This window comes from Phocoena sinus, chromosome 20 (genome assembly GCF_008692025.1).
Source record: "Phocoena sinus isolate mPhoSin1 chromosome 20, mPhoSin1.pri, whole genome shotgun sequence".
In the NCBI taxonomy this organism is placed as follows: domain Eukaryota; kingdom Metazoa; phylum Chordata; class Mammalia; order Artiodactyla; family Phocoenidae; genus Phocoena; species Phocoena sinus.
The window spans coordinates 14367508-14383339 of record NC_045782.1 but is presented as its reverse complement, the minus strand read 5'-3'; the positions used below and the strand labels follow the sequence as shown (position 1 = coordinate 14383339).

General features: G+C 38.4%; 1 protein-coding gene across 2 annotated transcripts in view; it reads left to right on the top strand.

Moving 5' to 3' along the window:
- Positions 1–10240, top strand: part of CPD (carboxypeptidase D) — a 67386-nt gene extending 57146 nt beyond the window's left edge. For both annotated transcript variants that reach the window (XM_032615147.1, XM_032615148.1), the window contains 4 exons: positions 3188–3319; positions 3865–4050; positions 4352–4451; positions 6101–10240. In XM_032615147.1, coding sequence (XP_032471038.1) covers positions 3188–3319; positions 3865–4050; positions 4352–4451; positions 6101–6327 — 645 coding nt within the window. In that variant the 3' untranslated portion in view covers positions 6328–10240. The remainder of the gene's footprint in view (positions 1–3187; positions 3320–3864; positions 4051–4351; positions 4452–6100) is intronic.
- The last annotated feature ends 5592 nt before the right edge of the window (positions 10241–15832 follow it).

The following is a 15832-nucleotide window of genomic DNA, read 5'->3' as shown; positions in this document are numbered from 1 at the left end:
TATCAGCAATGTATAAAGGTTCCAGTTTCTCCACATCCTCACCAACATTTATTTTCCATTTTTTAAATTATAGCCATCATAGTAAGTGTGAAGTGGTATCTCACTTTAGTTTTGATTTGCATTTCCCTGATGACTAATGATGTTGAGCATCTTTTCATTTGCCCATTGGCCATTTGTATGTTTTCTTTGGAAAAATGTCTATTCAAATCCATTGCCCATTTTAAAGTTGGGGTTTTTGTCTTTTTGTTGTTGAGTTATAAGAATTCTTTATATATTTTGAATACTAAACCCTTACCAGATATTTGATTTGTCAATAGTTTCTCCTATTCTGTTGTCAATAGTTTCTCCTATTCTGTAAGTTGTATTTTCACTTTCTTGATAATGTCAAGAAAACTTCTGATACACAAAAGTTTTAATTTAGATGAAGCCAAATCTGTTTTTTTCTTTCGTTGCTCATGCTTTATTGTCATATCTAAGAATTCATTGCCAAACGTTAGGTCATAAAGATTTACCCCTATGTTTTCTTCTAAGAATTTTATGGACTTAGCTCTCATATTTAGGTCATTGATATATTCAGAGTTGATTTTTGTATATGATATGAAGTAGGAGTTCAACTTCATTTGTTTGCATATGGAAGTCCAGTTGTCCCGGAACCATTTGTTGAAAAGACTATTCTTTCTTCCATTGAATAGTCTTGCCATCCTTGTCAAAGTCAATTGACCATAGATGTATGGATTTATTTCTGGATTCTCAGTTCTACACTATTGGTCTATATATCTATTCTTTTGTTTTTAATTTTATTTTTATTTTTATTATTTTTGGCTTCGTTGGGTCTTCCTTGCTGCCCGAGGGCTTTCTCATAAGCAGGTAGGCTTCTCATCGCGGTGGCTTCTCTTGTTGCAGAGCAGGGGCTCTAAGCATGCAGGCTTCAGTAGTTGTGACACGGGCTTAGTTGCTCCGCGGCATGTGGGATCCTCCCGGACCAGGGCTCGAACCTGTGTCCCCTGCGTTGGCAGGCAGATGCTCAACCACTGTGCCACCAGGGAAGCCCCTATATGTCTATTCTTATTCTAGGACCACTGTTTTGAACACTGTAGCTTTGTACTAAGTTTTGAATTGGGAACTATGAGTTCTCCAACTTTGTTATTTTCCAAGATTGTTTTGGCTACTCAAGGGTCCTTCCAGTCTCACTTGAATTTTGGAATTGGCCTCTCTTTTTCTGCAGAAAGGCTGTTGGAATTTTGTTAGGGGTTGTGTTGAATCTATAAATCACTTTGGGTTGTTTTGACACCTGCACAGTATTGTCTTGCTATCCAAGAATACAACACCGTCTTTCCATTTAATGGCTTCTTTAATTTCTTTCTGAGAGCATTTTCATTTGTTGTCCATCCATTTCAAATTAGTCAGGAGTTGTTAGCAGATGGGTGGTTAGCTCATCATTCCGTTCACACGTGCAACCAGAAAATTGACTTCATTCCCTTCTCTGCCTGCCTTCCCTCCTTTATTTATTAAGAACTTGCTATGCGTGAGGCACTTTTCTATATGAAAGATAGAGAATATTCTATGGCCCATTATACAAATAACTATGTTACAGAATTAATCTCTGTGATCTAGAAGAGATGTCAATGTGCCATGAGAAATTAAAGACAGAAAAGGTTATACCTAGTCAGAGATGTAGCCTTCTTTTCATAGATGAGATGGCATTAGGGATGCAGAGATGGTGAACCAAGACATCCATAAAGAGGAAGCAGTAAGGGCAGAGGTCAAGAAGCAGTCTAATATGTACACACTGCTATACCAACAAGGACCTACTGTATAGCATAGGGAACTCTGCTCAATACTCTGTAATAACCTAAATGGGAAAAGAATTTGAAAAAGAATAGATACGTGTCTACATATAACAGAATCACTCTGCTGTACACGTGAAACTAACACAATGTTGTTAATCGGCTATACTCCAATACAAAACTAATGTTTTTTTTTTTAAAGAATCAGTCTACATTAGTTAGAATATGGGGTGTAATGGAGAGCAGCAGAAGACAAGAATGGAAAGAGAGTTTGAAGCTTTGAATGCTTTGTTTTAGTAAGGAATGGGAAGCCATGAAAGGTTTTGAGCAGGGATATGGTGACATGATCTGAGCTATTCTATGGAAATCTTTTAACAGTGGGTTAAGATGGTTTGGAGGAAGGAGAGACTGTGGCACAGGGAGACTGGTTTAGAATAGCCTAGACGAGAACTACTGAGGGCCTAGATTAGAGTAGTGGCAATGGGAATGGAATCAAGGGATGAAGTTCCAGAGATGTTGTAGAAGTGGAATTCACAGGATTTGGCAAATTCTGGACGATAGCAAGAAATTGAAGTCAAAGACAAAAGATTTCATACCTGTCTGAGAAAATGAGTTACTGTCATTAACTGAATTAGGAAGAAGAATGGGTTTGGGGGGAAAAAGTGGTAAGTTAGATTTTGGAACCTGTCCACACAAGTAGTTCCTACCTAAATAATTGCTATATTGCTGTATGGTAGGTTCGAGCCTGCAGATTGAGGGTATCAGAGAGCAAATACTTGTGCTTTTACCTCTAAGAACTCAAAAACAGCAGTAAGGGGCTTCCCTGGTGGCGCAGTGGTTGAGAGTCCGCCTGCCAATGCAGGGGACGCGGGTTCGTGCCCCGGTCCGGGAAGATCCCACGTGCCGCGGAGCGGCGGGGCCCATGAGCCATGGCCGCTGAGCCTGCGTATCCGGAGCCTGCGCTCCGCAACGGGAGAGACCACAGCAGTGAGAGGTCCGCGTACCGCAAAAAAAAAAACAAAAAAAAAAAACAGCAGTAACAGCAGTGAAGTTCCAGGGTTTAGAGGGAAGCTGGCCCTCTGCATGTACTTATTCATTTATTCACCAAACCCTAATAAGAACCCCTCTACTGTCAGTCACTGTAGGAAGCACTGGAGATATAAAAATGAATTAGACATAGTCCCTGATCTTAAGAACTCTCTTAGGGGTGGCCATGTTTGTGACTGGTTATAATACCAACTGGTTTATTTATATTTGCTGTAAAATGCTTTACAGATTCTTTGTTTACATCACCCAGCTTTTCTTTTTATTCCATTCATTCCATTTGTCATATTACATAGCCTCATCCTTACTTTTACTTATTAATTTTCCTACATTTGTTTTTGAATCTTATATTCCAGGATTATAGTGTTACCTATGGCCACTGTCCAGAAATCACAGTATACACAAGCTGCTGCTACTTTCCTAGTGCAGCACAACTCCCTTCGTTGTGGGCAGAAAATAAAAAATCTCTTCTTAGCATGTTGGTGGAGGTGAGTCTTTCCATTTTAACTAGAAGCGAACTCCCAGAAATATGGTCAGTGAAAACCTTTATCAAAATACTTTCTTAATCTTTTACCAAAATTTTGTATTGTTTATTTTAAATGTATGTAGAAAGGAGAGTTTTGTTCATTTTTTATTGCCTAAATAGGTGCCATGAGTTCGCATACCTGATGTATATTGAGGTAATTTAACCCTGTGAGATGCTGCAGGTTCTTCCATTTGAATATCACATGGAGTTACTCGAGACAGTGTCCTGTGGTGGGAAGTAAAGCATTCAAGACGTCGGAAGACTTGGATTCAAACATTTAGGCTTTGACTCTATCAGAGGCCTCTCTCCCCTTATTTCCATCTCTGTGCCTCTGAAGCAGTGAATGAGTAGCAAACAAGGTCAGAGTCAGTGGGGAGGGACGAATAAGCTAGACTTACAGAGGGTTTTGTTGTTTTGTTTGTTTTTGTCAGGCCTCAAGTTATGGCCTCTAGAATATCTGGCATTATGAAAACATAAATTTATATCTTAAACATTTATTTTTTTAAGGTTCACAAGGGAGTTCATGGATTTGTTAAAGATAAGACTGGAAAACCAATCTCTAAAGCAGTCATTGTGCTCAATGAAGGAATAAAAGTACACACAAAAGAGGGAGGTTATTTCCATGTACTGTTAGCCCCAGGTGTCCATAACATCAATGCCATTGCCGATGGGTATCAGCAACAACATTCCCAGGTAAGAAACTCAACTTGAGTGGTCTCATGTAAATTTTTATTATTAATAATACTTACATTTAATTTGAAACTCTTGTTAGAAAGCTTGTGGGGAATAAAGAAAAATGTGACCACCTCTTGATTATGGTACCTTGTTATCTTTCTATCCTTTAGCAACAAAAGGGAAATTTTTGTAGCATTTTGTGTACTTTAGATGACAGTGAACCATCTCCTTGGTTTGCTATAAAGGCCCTAGGAATATAGCAGGGATACAATATACCTTAGGTAAACATTTTCCTAATTCTTGCACTTTATCTTCCTAGGTCTTTGTGCATCATGATGCAGCCAGTTCTGTGGTAATAGTCTTTGACACAGATAACCGGATATTTGGTTTGCCAAGGGAGCTTGTGGTAACTGTATCAGGTAAAAAAATTTAAATTTTCAGTAGTTGAAGTTAAAACCAATCCTGACATTTCAACTTGAGAGTGGATCACCTCCATAATCACCCGAAAATAATCACTTTTCCTCGAACGTCTCCTATCTAAACATGATTTTCCTGGAACACTATTTTCTCATATGTTCTCATGGCTTGCCCCATCACATTTTCAGGTCTGTACTCAAATGTCACCTCCACAGAGAGGCCTTCCCTGATCACCCTAGCTAAAATAGTACCCCTGTCACTATCTCACCGCTGCTTGTTTCTGTTAAAGCACTTATCACTACCTGCCGTTACATTATGTATTAGTCATCTATTTGTCTGTATTCGATCTCTCCTACTAAAACATAAGCTCTGAGAGGACAGGGATTTCATCTGCCTCCCAGTGCCTAGAACCATGGGTTGGCATGTAGTGGGTCTTAATGAAGAGTTGTTGATTGAATGAATGATTTGCTTTATACTAAGATCATAAGTCCCTTGGACTTTGACTTATATTAGTTCTATTTTTTCCATGATCCTGGAAGGAGGGAATATTTGTTTTCTCCAGGCTTAATGTGTGCCATTGCTTGAATCACTGAAAGTTTAGAAAGAAAAAATGTGGTAAAATAATAAATACTCTGCTGTATTGTATCTTTTGACACAAAGAACCTTGGTTCATTTCTAAGTACAACTTGGACCTGATGCAAAATAACCAAGTTTTATTACAGGGTGTGTTGGGGAGAGATCCTTAGTTGAGAGAGAGTGGTATATTGGAAACATGGTCAAATCATAGAGCCTGTTGTGGGGTGTTTATGGTAGAGTTCTTAACTTGAATCGGATAAAGCATAAATCACTAAGTGCTTAGAAACATAGGAGCTGGGATTCAGTTTAAATCTGGCTCTGCCACCCATTTGCTGTTGTGAACTTACTTTTTTTTTTAAATATTTGGCTGCGCTGGGTCTTAGTTGCGGCACCCAGAGTCTTCGTTGTCGCGTGCGGGATCTTTAGTTGCGGCATGTGGGATCTTTAGTTGTGGCACGCATGCAGGATCTAGTTCCCGGACCAGGGATCGAACCTGGGCCCCCTGCACTGGGAGCCTGGAGTCTTAACTACTGGACCACCAGGGAAGTCCCATGAACTTAATTTTTATTATGATTTTATTGGTATTATTTTCTGTTACTTAGACTGTTACTCTGATAACCTTATGTAAAAATATTTTAAATAAATGAGGGATTTGGGATGAGATGAAAATTTACCAGAAAGGAAAAGTGGAAGTCATTGATTGATGAAAAGCAGGTTACACAACAGTAGACACAGTTTGATTTCATTGTGGTAAAAGAAAAAATATATGTGTACATACACACACGTGAAGGAAAATCCAGAAAAAATATGCCCTAGGGTTGTTAAAAATGACCTCGGGGTAATGGAGATGTGAAGTGGAGTTTGGGGTGTGGGTTTTTAGTATTTTGCTTGTCTGTATTTTTCTAATTTTGCACATGATACATGTACTACTTCTGTAATTAAAAAGGTTATTTTTAAGTGAATGAAAATAAAATAAAATAAATGAAGGGCATAATATAAAAAGTGCTATTGTAAGCAGCTGCTTATTTGTATTCTTCAACTAGAACACCACTCACGGGATGGTTTTGGTTGACAGGTGCCACCATGTCGGCATTGATCCTAACAGCCTGCATTATTTGGTGCATCTGCTCAATCAAGTCTAACAGACACAAGGATGGCTTTCATCGGCTCAGGCAGCATCATGATGAATATGAAGATGAAATTCGCATGATGTCAACCGGCTCCAAGAAGTCTCTCTTAAGCCACGAGTTCCAGGATGAAACAGACACTGAAGAGGAAACATTATATTCCAGCAAACATTGAAACACACACCTTGCATCTCTCCCAGCATAAGTACCAAGCAAAGTTACAGTTCCTTTTGGGAGACACTGCATTAAGAAGAGAGACTATTTTGCTTCTTCAAAGAGCTTTGGGAAGTTAACTTGCTAAATCTGTATTCTCTGTGAATTTGGCTGGCAGTTTTGAACTTCCCCTCCTTAAAGTACTCTTACCTTAAAAAGAAAAAAAATCTGCTTTCTATTTATGCAGAGATGGGACAGCCACTTTGTTTTTCTTCTTAATTTAAGATGAGCTGTTTGGAGCTTATGCTATAACTGAAGAAAGCCAACTAGTGGATGTTGTATTTTGCACACCAGGTGTTTACTAGTGGCTTTAGCTTTTTCTCTTTATTTTAAATGGCCAAAAGAATCCAGAAACATTAAGGCAGGGACAGCAGTCAGAATCTGACATAAAGCTTTAAAAACTTGAGGTTTTTTCAACCTATTGAGGAGTACTTTTCTCTAGTTATTAAATAGCTGGAGTTTCTCTTATTATTCAGGTTTAATGGAGGCTGAATTGATTTTGAAACTTATGTAACATTTGGAAATGATTAAACGGGCTTCCGTATTTGGCTTTCTACCTGTTCCAAGGCTAGATCAGAACCGGTGGGCTGTGCTCTAAGCAGGATTTCACTACCTCTTGTGTAAGGTTTAGCAAAGCTGTAAACATCCCCATTTTAAGGGAGAACTTGTTGACTGTTGTAAAAGATCTCAGTGTCCATTTGCGTAGAGTTGAGAGGGAGATCTAGCAAAAGCTAAAACTCGTGTTGCCTATCTTTTAACTTGGTAAAAACCCACAGGTGCTGTTGCTTTTATCTGTGAAGCACTAGTTTATTCTAGGAATGCCTAATTCTTTACTATTTCCTAAATTTGAACCTTTTTCTATGTTGTACACTTAGGGTTTTCAGATGACCTGGCAATCGACAAGATCTGAATTCTACTGAAAATACCTGGAAGCGTGGAAGAGACCTACTTGCACATTCTTAACCTACATTTGAACGCAGAATATCTACGCTCCTTGTTAGCCCAAGCCAGCGCCCTATCATAGCATCCTGTTATTGAAATAGCTTGGCCAACCTTATTCGTAAAGGCCTCTGCGTGTGATTGGGTTCTTTGTCCTAATGTTTCATTTGACGGTCTCTTCTTGATCAACCAATTTTGTTAAAAGTTCAGTTGAAAGCACTTAAATATGGCTCCCTCCATTAAAAAAAAAAAAGTAACACTGTAGTGAGAAAGTGTTATCTTCAGTGCCAGTGGGGTTACTGCAAAGGCCTAAAAGATTTGCGTTTTATTGTGTCTGTCATATCATGCTATTCAATGGAAATGATGCTTTTTGTAAGTATGAGTCTTACCAATGATCTAATGGTTTAATACCTTTGAATGTTTTAATGGCCAAGTTGCTGCTGAACTTGTACTAAATCAGGGGATCAAAAAACTTGCTCTCATCTTTTCAAGTTGTATTCTATATCCATTAATGTATCTATCATCCCAAAGCCTTCATGTGGAGGTGGTTTACCACCCATCTAGGTCATTCAACCAAGTATTGTGAGAAATGTACCCGGAGTGGCTTCATAAACAGATTTGGTTTAGCAGGAATAATGAAGTCATGACATTTATTAATGAGTATCTGTGATCTAATTTGGGTGTTTCCGGGTTAAGCCATTCTGGTATTAATCCTGTTATTAACAACTCGAAATTTTGAGCCCTTGCCACCCCACTCTTAGCCCACCACGTACACAGAACAGAGTTTGTGGGGTGCTAATACTTAATGAAATATACATGATTTAATTTCTTCTAATAATGCTCTACATTTTCCTTAAGGGGATGATGTGGTGGTATCGCTTTTTGCAGCTTTATTTTTGAGTGCAAAGTCAGAAAACCAACAAAGGGCCTATGAGTGGCTGGCTCTGCTTGGGACATTGCAGGTAGAAATGAAACAAAGTTGACATGACAACCTTTACTTTATTAGCATTGGTCTTCACTAGAGGATGCCTTTTAAATTCATCTCTGTCTTAAATTAAACATGTCTTTCACTGTACATCACAGTGGCTGGAGTCCATGCCTTTTAAGCATGTGTAAACTATATTTTTAGAGATGAACATACAAATAGTTCTTTTAATAATTTTTCCTGAAAGGAAAACCAAATTCTGCTATGAATCTTGAATCTCTACTGAATTTCTAAATAATGCATTGCTCTGGAAAACAAGGCCTTCTCAGCCTATGTTACCTGTTAACATGAATGTACAGGGTAATGACTACTAAGACTGTGTTCTCTGCCCTGCTTTGTCTTTTATTTGTGGATCTAATCTAATATGAGACCACATCAACTGCTTAAGGCATTGAAGCCATATGGCATGGGGAATGCATTTCTTCAGTATTTCTCCTAGAGACTTTCCATTTCCTTGGAGTCATGGAGGCAAGTAAGTATCACAGTATTAAGAAATTTGCCCAAGCCTGAGTTGTGCCTTTCTTTACTCACAAGGCTTTTGTTTTTTTCGTCCGGGTGATCAGTTTGTAAGCCTTCTTCCCTCCCAGCTCCTTAATAAAAGCAAAGTGATTGAGTAGGTAATGTTCAAAGTGTCTGCCTGTGTAAATGCACTTGTACTGATTATGCAGTTCAATAAGATGAACTCAAATTAATTTCAGAAGGAAAGACCCTTTAGTTTTGATGTATTTTGCTGAACATTTGAGTAGTAGTTGGGATCCCATCCAGTTGAGGAATGCTTGCAGTTCTCTTTGGAGGGAATGTGCTTCGGGACTTTGTCATTCTCCAGAAAGGAAACGTAATGTATATTTGGCCCAGTGTGATTGATTGGTTAATCTTTGGTAACTTTCACCTGAATGGGATTTGCTGAATTAATGAATACTGAACTTAAAACTAATTATGAGTTGACAAATAAATAAAAGGTAGTGCTTATGCCTGAGCTTATTGTGTTTCTGAGCTAACACCAGGTTACTCAGTAACCAGGACCTGTTCTTCTATTTCCATTTATTCTCAGCAGTAAATCATTTTATTTTCTTGTGGCCTGAAGTGCACTTGTGCCAGGTTTTGTCCTTGCTGTATTAAAAGCTTCTTGGCTATGAATGCTGTACTAGTGCCCTATGTCATGGTTCTCTGGTGGAATTGTTTTTAACGGTAGCAACTTTAATGTTACTACAAAAAAGTCCACTATGGTTGATGTTCAGTGATCTTCTATATAGCAAATTTTCGATAAGTATTTGGTTTCTGATTTGCTTTAATTAAAGCAGATTTTGGGGGGGTGATTAGAGCCCTTGATTAATGTCAGCTGAACTTGGATTTCCAGTTCACGAAGAAATGTTTCCCAACATCCAATCCTCCTATTTTTGGCAATAATTCATTAATATTCCACTTGACTTTCAGAATATTATCCTAGTTGATTTTCATTTGGCAGAATCTATTGTGAAATTTGAAAATAGGCTACCATTTTGAGGCATTTGGATATAAATTATATAAATATGTATGATTATGGCTTTTACAAATGGCATAACATGAGTATACTAGCTACCTTCTATGCTGGCCATGCTGCAGACTTTCTGGAGGTATGCCATAATGGTATTTTTTTACACACATTAAAAATCAACTTTTCACCTCCCCATTTTTTCAGAGTGACATTCCCCAGCTCCAGAACAATCTATAGCTATTTATATGAGGTGCCCAGAACTCATTGATCTCAAGTGCTTCAGTCTTTGGTTCATTTTCATGCACTGTGCCTTCAAAATGAAATTTTTAAAAGGGACTTTAAACAAAGTTGAATAGTAGTTTTAAAAAGTCAATCTGTGTAATTTATGTGAAATCTAAATGTAATGAGGGCCTTTCTGTTTTTTATATGTAAACAGATCTACTAATCCTGTATAAAAGTTATTTTATGATGTTTGTCTTTCTTTGTGTTTTGTCTCATCATCTTTTTTCAAAAGCAATAGACCAGAAAAAGTTACTGTTCCAATTCGAAAGTTATGGATTTAGTTTTTCTACCTATATGAGGGGAAAAATAGTCCCAGGCAAGGAATACAGGTTGTTAGCTGCAGAGTGTTTCTGTCTTCATGAATTGACTTAAAATAAAACTATGTTTCTGGAATAATTACATAGTAGCCACAGCTCAGCTAGATTGATATGTGTCCATTCATTCCACAATGAACATAATAAAAGTGGCCATTGAAAGGTTTATGTACCCATTTCAAGGTTGTTTGTTTAAAATTTGGTTCTTTTTACAGATGAGCCGAGTTAGAGTGATGTGTCCTGGCACTTTTAGGCACAGTGGCAATGAATTTAATATCCCCTTTTCATTTAGCAATAACTTGTTGATACTGCTGCTCTAATAGGAATTGGGAAAACAAAGTTATATAAAAAACATGGGCTCTGCTGACAAGGAATTCATACTCCAGACCAGAAAAATAGAAATGGAAATAAGCTGTACTTCTATAGTGACTGGTTCCTCTGAAAAGAAAGTCTGCTATAGAGGAAGTACAGCATAGAGATCTGAGCATGGACTTTGGAGCTGAACCAATCTCAGACTGACTCTTGGCTCTGCTCTTGCTTCCTGTGTGACTTAGTTTTGTATAAGCTTCTTAACATTCTCTGAGTCTTAGTTTCTCTACTGGTTAAGGAATAATACCTGAAAGGATTGTAGCGGGAATTAAGTGAAATAATGTTAGCAAAGGGCCCAACATAATATTTGACTCAGAATTGAATTACCATGGTAACAAGCATCATTTGCTGTTTTCTGATCCCGTGAAAGAAAGTTATTTTATCAAATATATGAACAAAGATCTGTTTACAGGTGGCCTTTTAAATGTAGAAGAAATCCCTAGACATGAATACTAAAAATGAAAAAAAAGTTTCCATTATGCGGTTCCATAAATTGTCTATAGCATGGCAGGAAAGTTTTAAATTGTGCCAAATGCTTCATATTTGTTTTTAAATAAAATTAGATTATATTTATGCTTATTCAGTGAAAACAGCCTTACTTAAGGGCTGCGAGAAGTATGAACCATAAAGATGGCTCTTTTTTCCCCAACGTTTGAAATATTTTCCTGAATTTTTGTCTGGAGTTATCTCATAACTCAATCAAGAAACTTTTGTTTTGTGTTATAAATAGTAACCTACCGACTATGTTCAGTTTTTCAGATTTCTAGAAGCTGATTGTTCTCAGCAAAGTAAACATGAATGCTCAATGCTAATGCACTACTCAGTTATGAATAAATGCTATCACGTAGGTCTTCACCTCTCACCCTCACTTGCAGTTAGAATGCCAACTGATGCTATGCTGTTTACAAGCCTCAGATAAATACACCATTAACTCCCAATTCAAAACCAATGAAATCAGCCTATAAAGCCAGATTTTAACTTTAGTATCACAACTTCCACCTACATTAATCAGTAGAATGTTAAAAGCAAGCATGTTATTTGGCATTGTGCCTGGAATCCTATTCTCTATTACTGTGTAAACAAATGTCAACGAGGCAAGCAAGAATTAGAGTAGAAAGTCATTCAGGTTTAGAGGCCAGCCTGGAAGAAGCTTGAAAGCAGAAGGGTGAGAAGCTTGATTAGATTGAAAAATGTGATAATTGGAAGTGGGAGTATATAGAGATGGATGCCTCAAATTCAGCTAAGACAGTTTATTGATTCAATTAGAAGCTGTATGAAGAGATTTTGATATAGTCAGAGCTGTAGGTGGAAAATAAAAGTAGGAGGAGGAGAAATTTAAGATAGAACATGTAGAAAGAGATTATGGATTAAATAGAAATTGTTTTAATATGGATTATATTCTGTGATTGTCATTGAGGTTGAGCCAAAGTGAAAGAATCACAGGGAAGGTCTAGATTGCTAGATCTGAACCACTAGTAATTTCGAGTATTTGCAGTTATTTATAAGTATTATCATCACTTATTTTTGTATGATTCCTATTAGAGTTTCTCAAGATCAACCGACTTCTGATTTGATGTTTGAAAGATGGCAGGTGCCCAGAAAAATTGATCCTAAAGATAGTTAGGGAATGGGATAGATGGGGAGTGGGTATATTATGGTAATAGCTGAATTGGATGACTGCTAGATTTTAAAAATAATTTAGAAGATTTAGATTTCCCGAAAAGTTGCGAAGATAATAGAGAATTGGCTGCTGGACTTTTATTTGGAGGGTGTGGGTGTTGGGAGGGCAGAAGAGAAAGGATTGTACAGTTTGCTATTCAGCGGGACTTGAACACATTTGAAAAGGAGTGAGCATAGGAGGGAACACGATGTCTAGAACCTAGTCAGGTATGTAGAGCCTGGGTAGTCCAGGTGTCAAGCCATGTGGGACTACTTCTAGTTCAACTCAGATCTTCTCTAGCGGAAGGTATCTCCGTACTAGATTTGGAGATCTCACTATTTTTCAAGAGCGATGACCAAACATGGAAAAAGATAACTAAGCATGTAGAGAAATAAGACACCACCAGTAAAAAAAAAAGCAGAAAAAGCTCACCAGCTTCAGATGACGACATTATCAAACACTGTAAAGCAAGTAAACTTACTGTTTTCAAAGAAATAAAAGATAAACCTGAGACTATCACAGGTAAAATAATAGAACTTCTAGAAATGAAAGTACAGAAACTAAAATGGATAGTTGGCAATGGCAGTTTGGACACAGAGAAGCAGAAACTAGAAGGCAGATCTATAGATTCTCTCCTCTGCAGCTGAGACAAAATGGTAGAAAATAGGAAGGAGAGGGTAAAAATATGATGAATGCATGTTTGATCATTTGTTCTAGAGAGAAAGAGGAGAAAGAATGAAGCATAGGAAACTAAGAGACAACGATGGAGAATTTTCCAAAATTGATAAATGGTATCTGTAGATGAAACACCATCCAAGACAGACAAAGTAAACATCCACACTTAGACACATTGGTGAGACTGCTGAGCATCAAAGACAAAGAGAAAAAATGTAAAGCAGAAAGAAAAGAAATTAACTTCAAAGAATTAGCAATTAGACTGAGATTAGAATCACTCCCCACAAAGGAAACCAGCACGGTGAAATTAAGCTTTGGAAGTGCTAGGGAAGACATTAACTTCCAACACAGAATTCTCTATTGAACACATCTTTCAAGAATGAAGGTGAGGGCCTTCCCTAGCAGTCCAGTGGTTAGGGCTCCAGGCTTCCACTGCGGGGCACGGGTTCGATCCCCGGTCAGGGAACTAAGATCCCACGTGCCGCGTGGTGCGGCCAAAAAATTTTAAAAAGAAGGAAGGTAGATGTCCAGGTAGCTGAAAACATCGGTGGCAACCTAAGCTCCCTATCTCCCAATATTTCGTTGTAAAATAAGGCAAAAAACAAGAAGGAAAAAGTAAATCTATACAAAAACCTCAGTGTAACTTGAAGCCAGACAATTTTGAAACTTCAAACTAACAATAAAATGAGAAAAATCACCAAATCTCTGCATATACTTTCACATGCCTGCCCCAATCCCACCTCAGAGCAAGGCTTTGTGGAGAGAAGGCAGAGGGAGATGAACTTCAAGAAAGAGAGAAGAAGGATGCCAGCAAATGGGCCTAAAGTTAGTGTAAGAATACTGCCAAAAAGACTAAGTGCACCATAATTATGTCTGAATGCTCTAAAAATTATGTGCAAGCAGATCTGAGCACAAACCATAGAGAAGGGGCTTCAAAGCACAATTTAAAGGGGCTGGTGTAATCTAAGCGGGCAGTCTCTGAAATACAGAAAAAAAGTGAAAAAGGAGATGGACCTTTTGACAATTAGGTGATGAGAGAGAAAAGAAAAAGGAAAATGTACAGTCCTGCAAGATAAATGAAAACTGCAAAATTGGAACACTATGACCCCTCCCTATCACCAAAACAAACCAACAAAAACCCCACTAAAGCATGTGAACTTTGCTGTATGGACAGAAGAGATCTCAGCCATGAAGCATGGAAATATCAGTAACAGATATGAATATTGATAAGGAAGAAACAAATTTGTCGTTATTTGTAGATATGATCGTGCATGTGAAAAATACAAAAAATCTACAGATAAGTTAGAGATAATAACATAACTTAGCTTTACTTCCAGTTATGGGTGGATTAAAACAGAAAGACCCTCCCATCAAGAATAATTAGAAAAGCTTAGATTTTAAAACAACCACCAAAAAACCTGTCGAAGGATTGGAGCGCTACTAAAGTAACAAAGACTTAGGGGTCAAGATCCTAGCAAAGGGAATTCAGGGATGAAAATAATGAAGTTTTTACCTGAAATTATTGGTGATTCATAAGTGGTGACTAAGAGTTTAGAGATGCCTAGTAGCAGAGAGGCCAGGCAAGAGGCAGAGAACCGTGCAGAAGCTTTAGGCAGTACCACAGGAAATATGAATTCAGCACCTATCAAGGCAGTGGGCACCGGTCAACTTTAAGTTAGGACACTTGAATGGCTATACATTAGAAGTAAGGGCTAGTCAGAAACAGACCAATTTTTATGTAGAATCCCACTCAGGATTAGTCCCATCCCATACTGGAGTAAGTTGATCTGCCCCTACTTGAACTGCCTGCAAGAAGCAGCAAACTGTGTCTGGAGCAAGATACCATCTAGAGCCTCAAATGATACAAATTTTAATTTATAAGATATAGCATCCAGTTAAAAGTTACTTTTATTGTCACATCTCAAATGATGAAAGATCAAGAAAAAAATAGAAACAGTCCCACGGGAGTTGCAGATTTTTCAGTTATCAATCAGAAACTTTAAAACATGGCAAGGAATAAATTCAAGAAAGTATAAGACAAAATGAAGAATTTTTTTTTTTTGCGGTACGTGGGCCTCTCACTGTTGTTGGCCTCTCGCTTTGCGGAGCACAGGCTCCGGACGCGCAGGCTCAGCCGCCATGGCTCACGGGCCCAGCAGCTCCGTGGCATGTGGGATCCTCCCGGACCGGGGCACGAACCCGTGTCCCCTGCATCGGCAGGCGGACTCTCAACCACTGCACCACCAGGGAAGCCCCCAAGGTGAAGAATTTTAGCAGATAATTAAAATCTATTAAAAATTAAACGGAGGCTTTCACTTCTCGACAAAATGGACTAGATGTATTTCTCTTCTATTCCTCCCACTAAGCACAGCAAAAAACCTCATGCATTATATATAAAACAAAGAAGACTCAGAAAGGTGGAGAGAAGAAGGCAGACTAGCTAGGAACCTCCAAGGGACCTCCAAGGGACCTCCAGCATCCAAGGAACGACACTGTGGTGAGTTCCTTGGTTTTCTTTTTGCCTCATATATCCCATAATGGACGCTGGAGAAGCTGGCAACCCAGAAGTGGCACACGGGCTTAGTTGCTCCGCGGCACGTAGGATCTTCCCAGGCAGGGGCTCGAACCCGTTTCCCCTGCATTGGCCGGCAGATTCTTAACCACTGCGCCACCAGGGAAGCCCCAGGTGTGATTTTAAAACCTTTACAAGAGGTAAGATTTCTGCATTTCACAAGAACTGGTAAAATGTGGACACGAGCAAACTGTGAT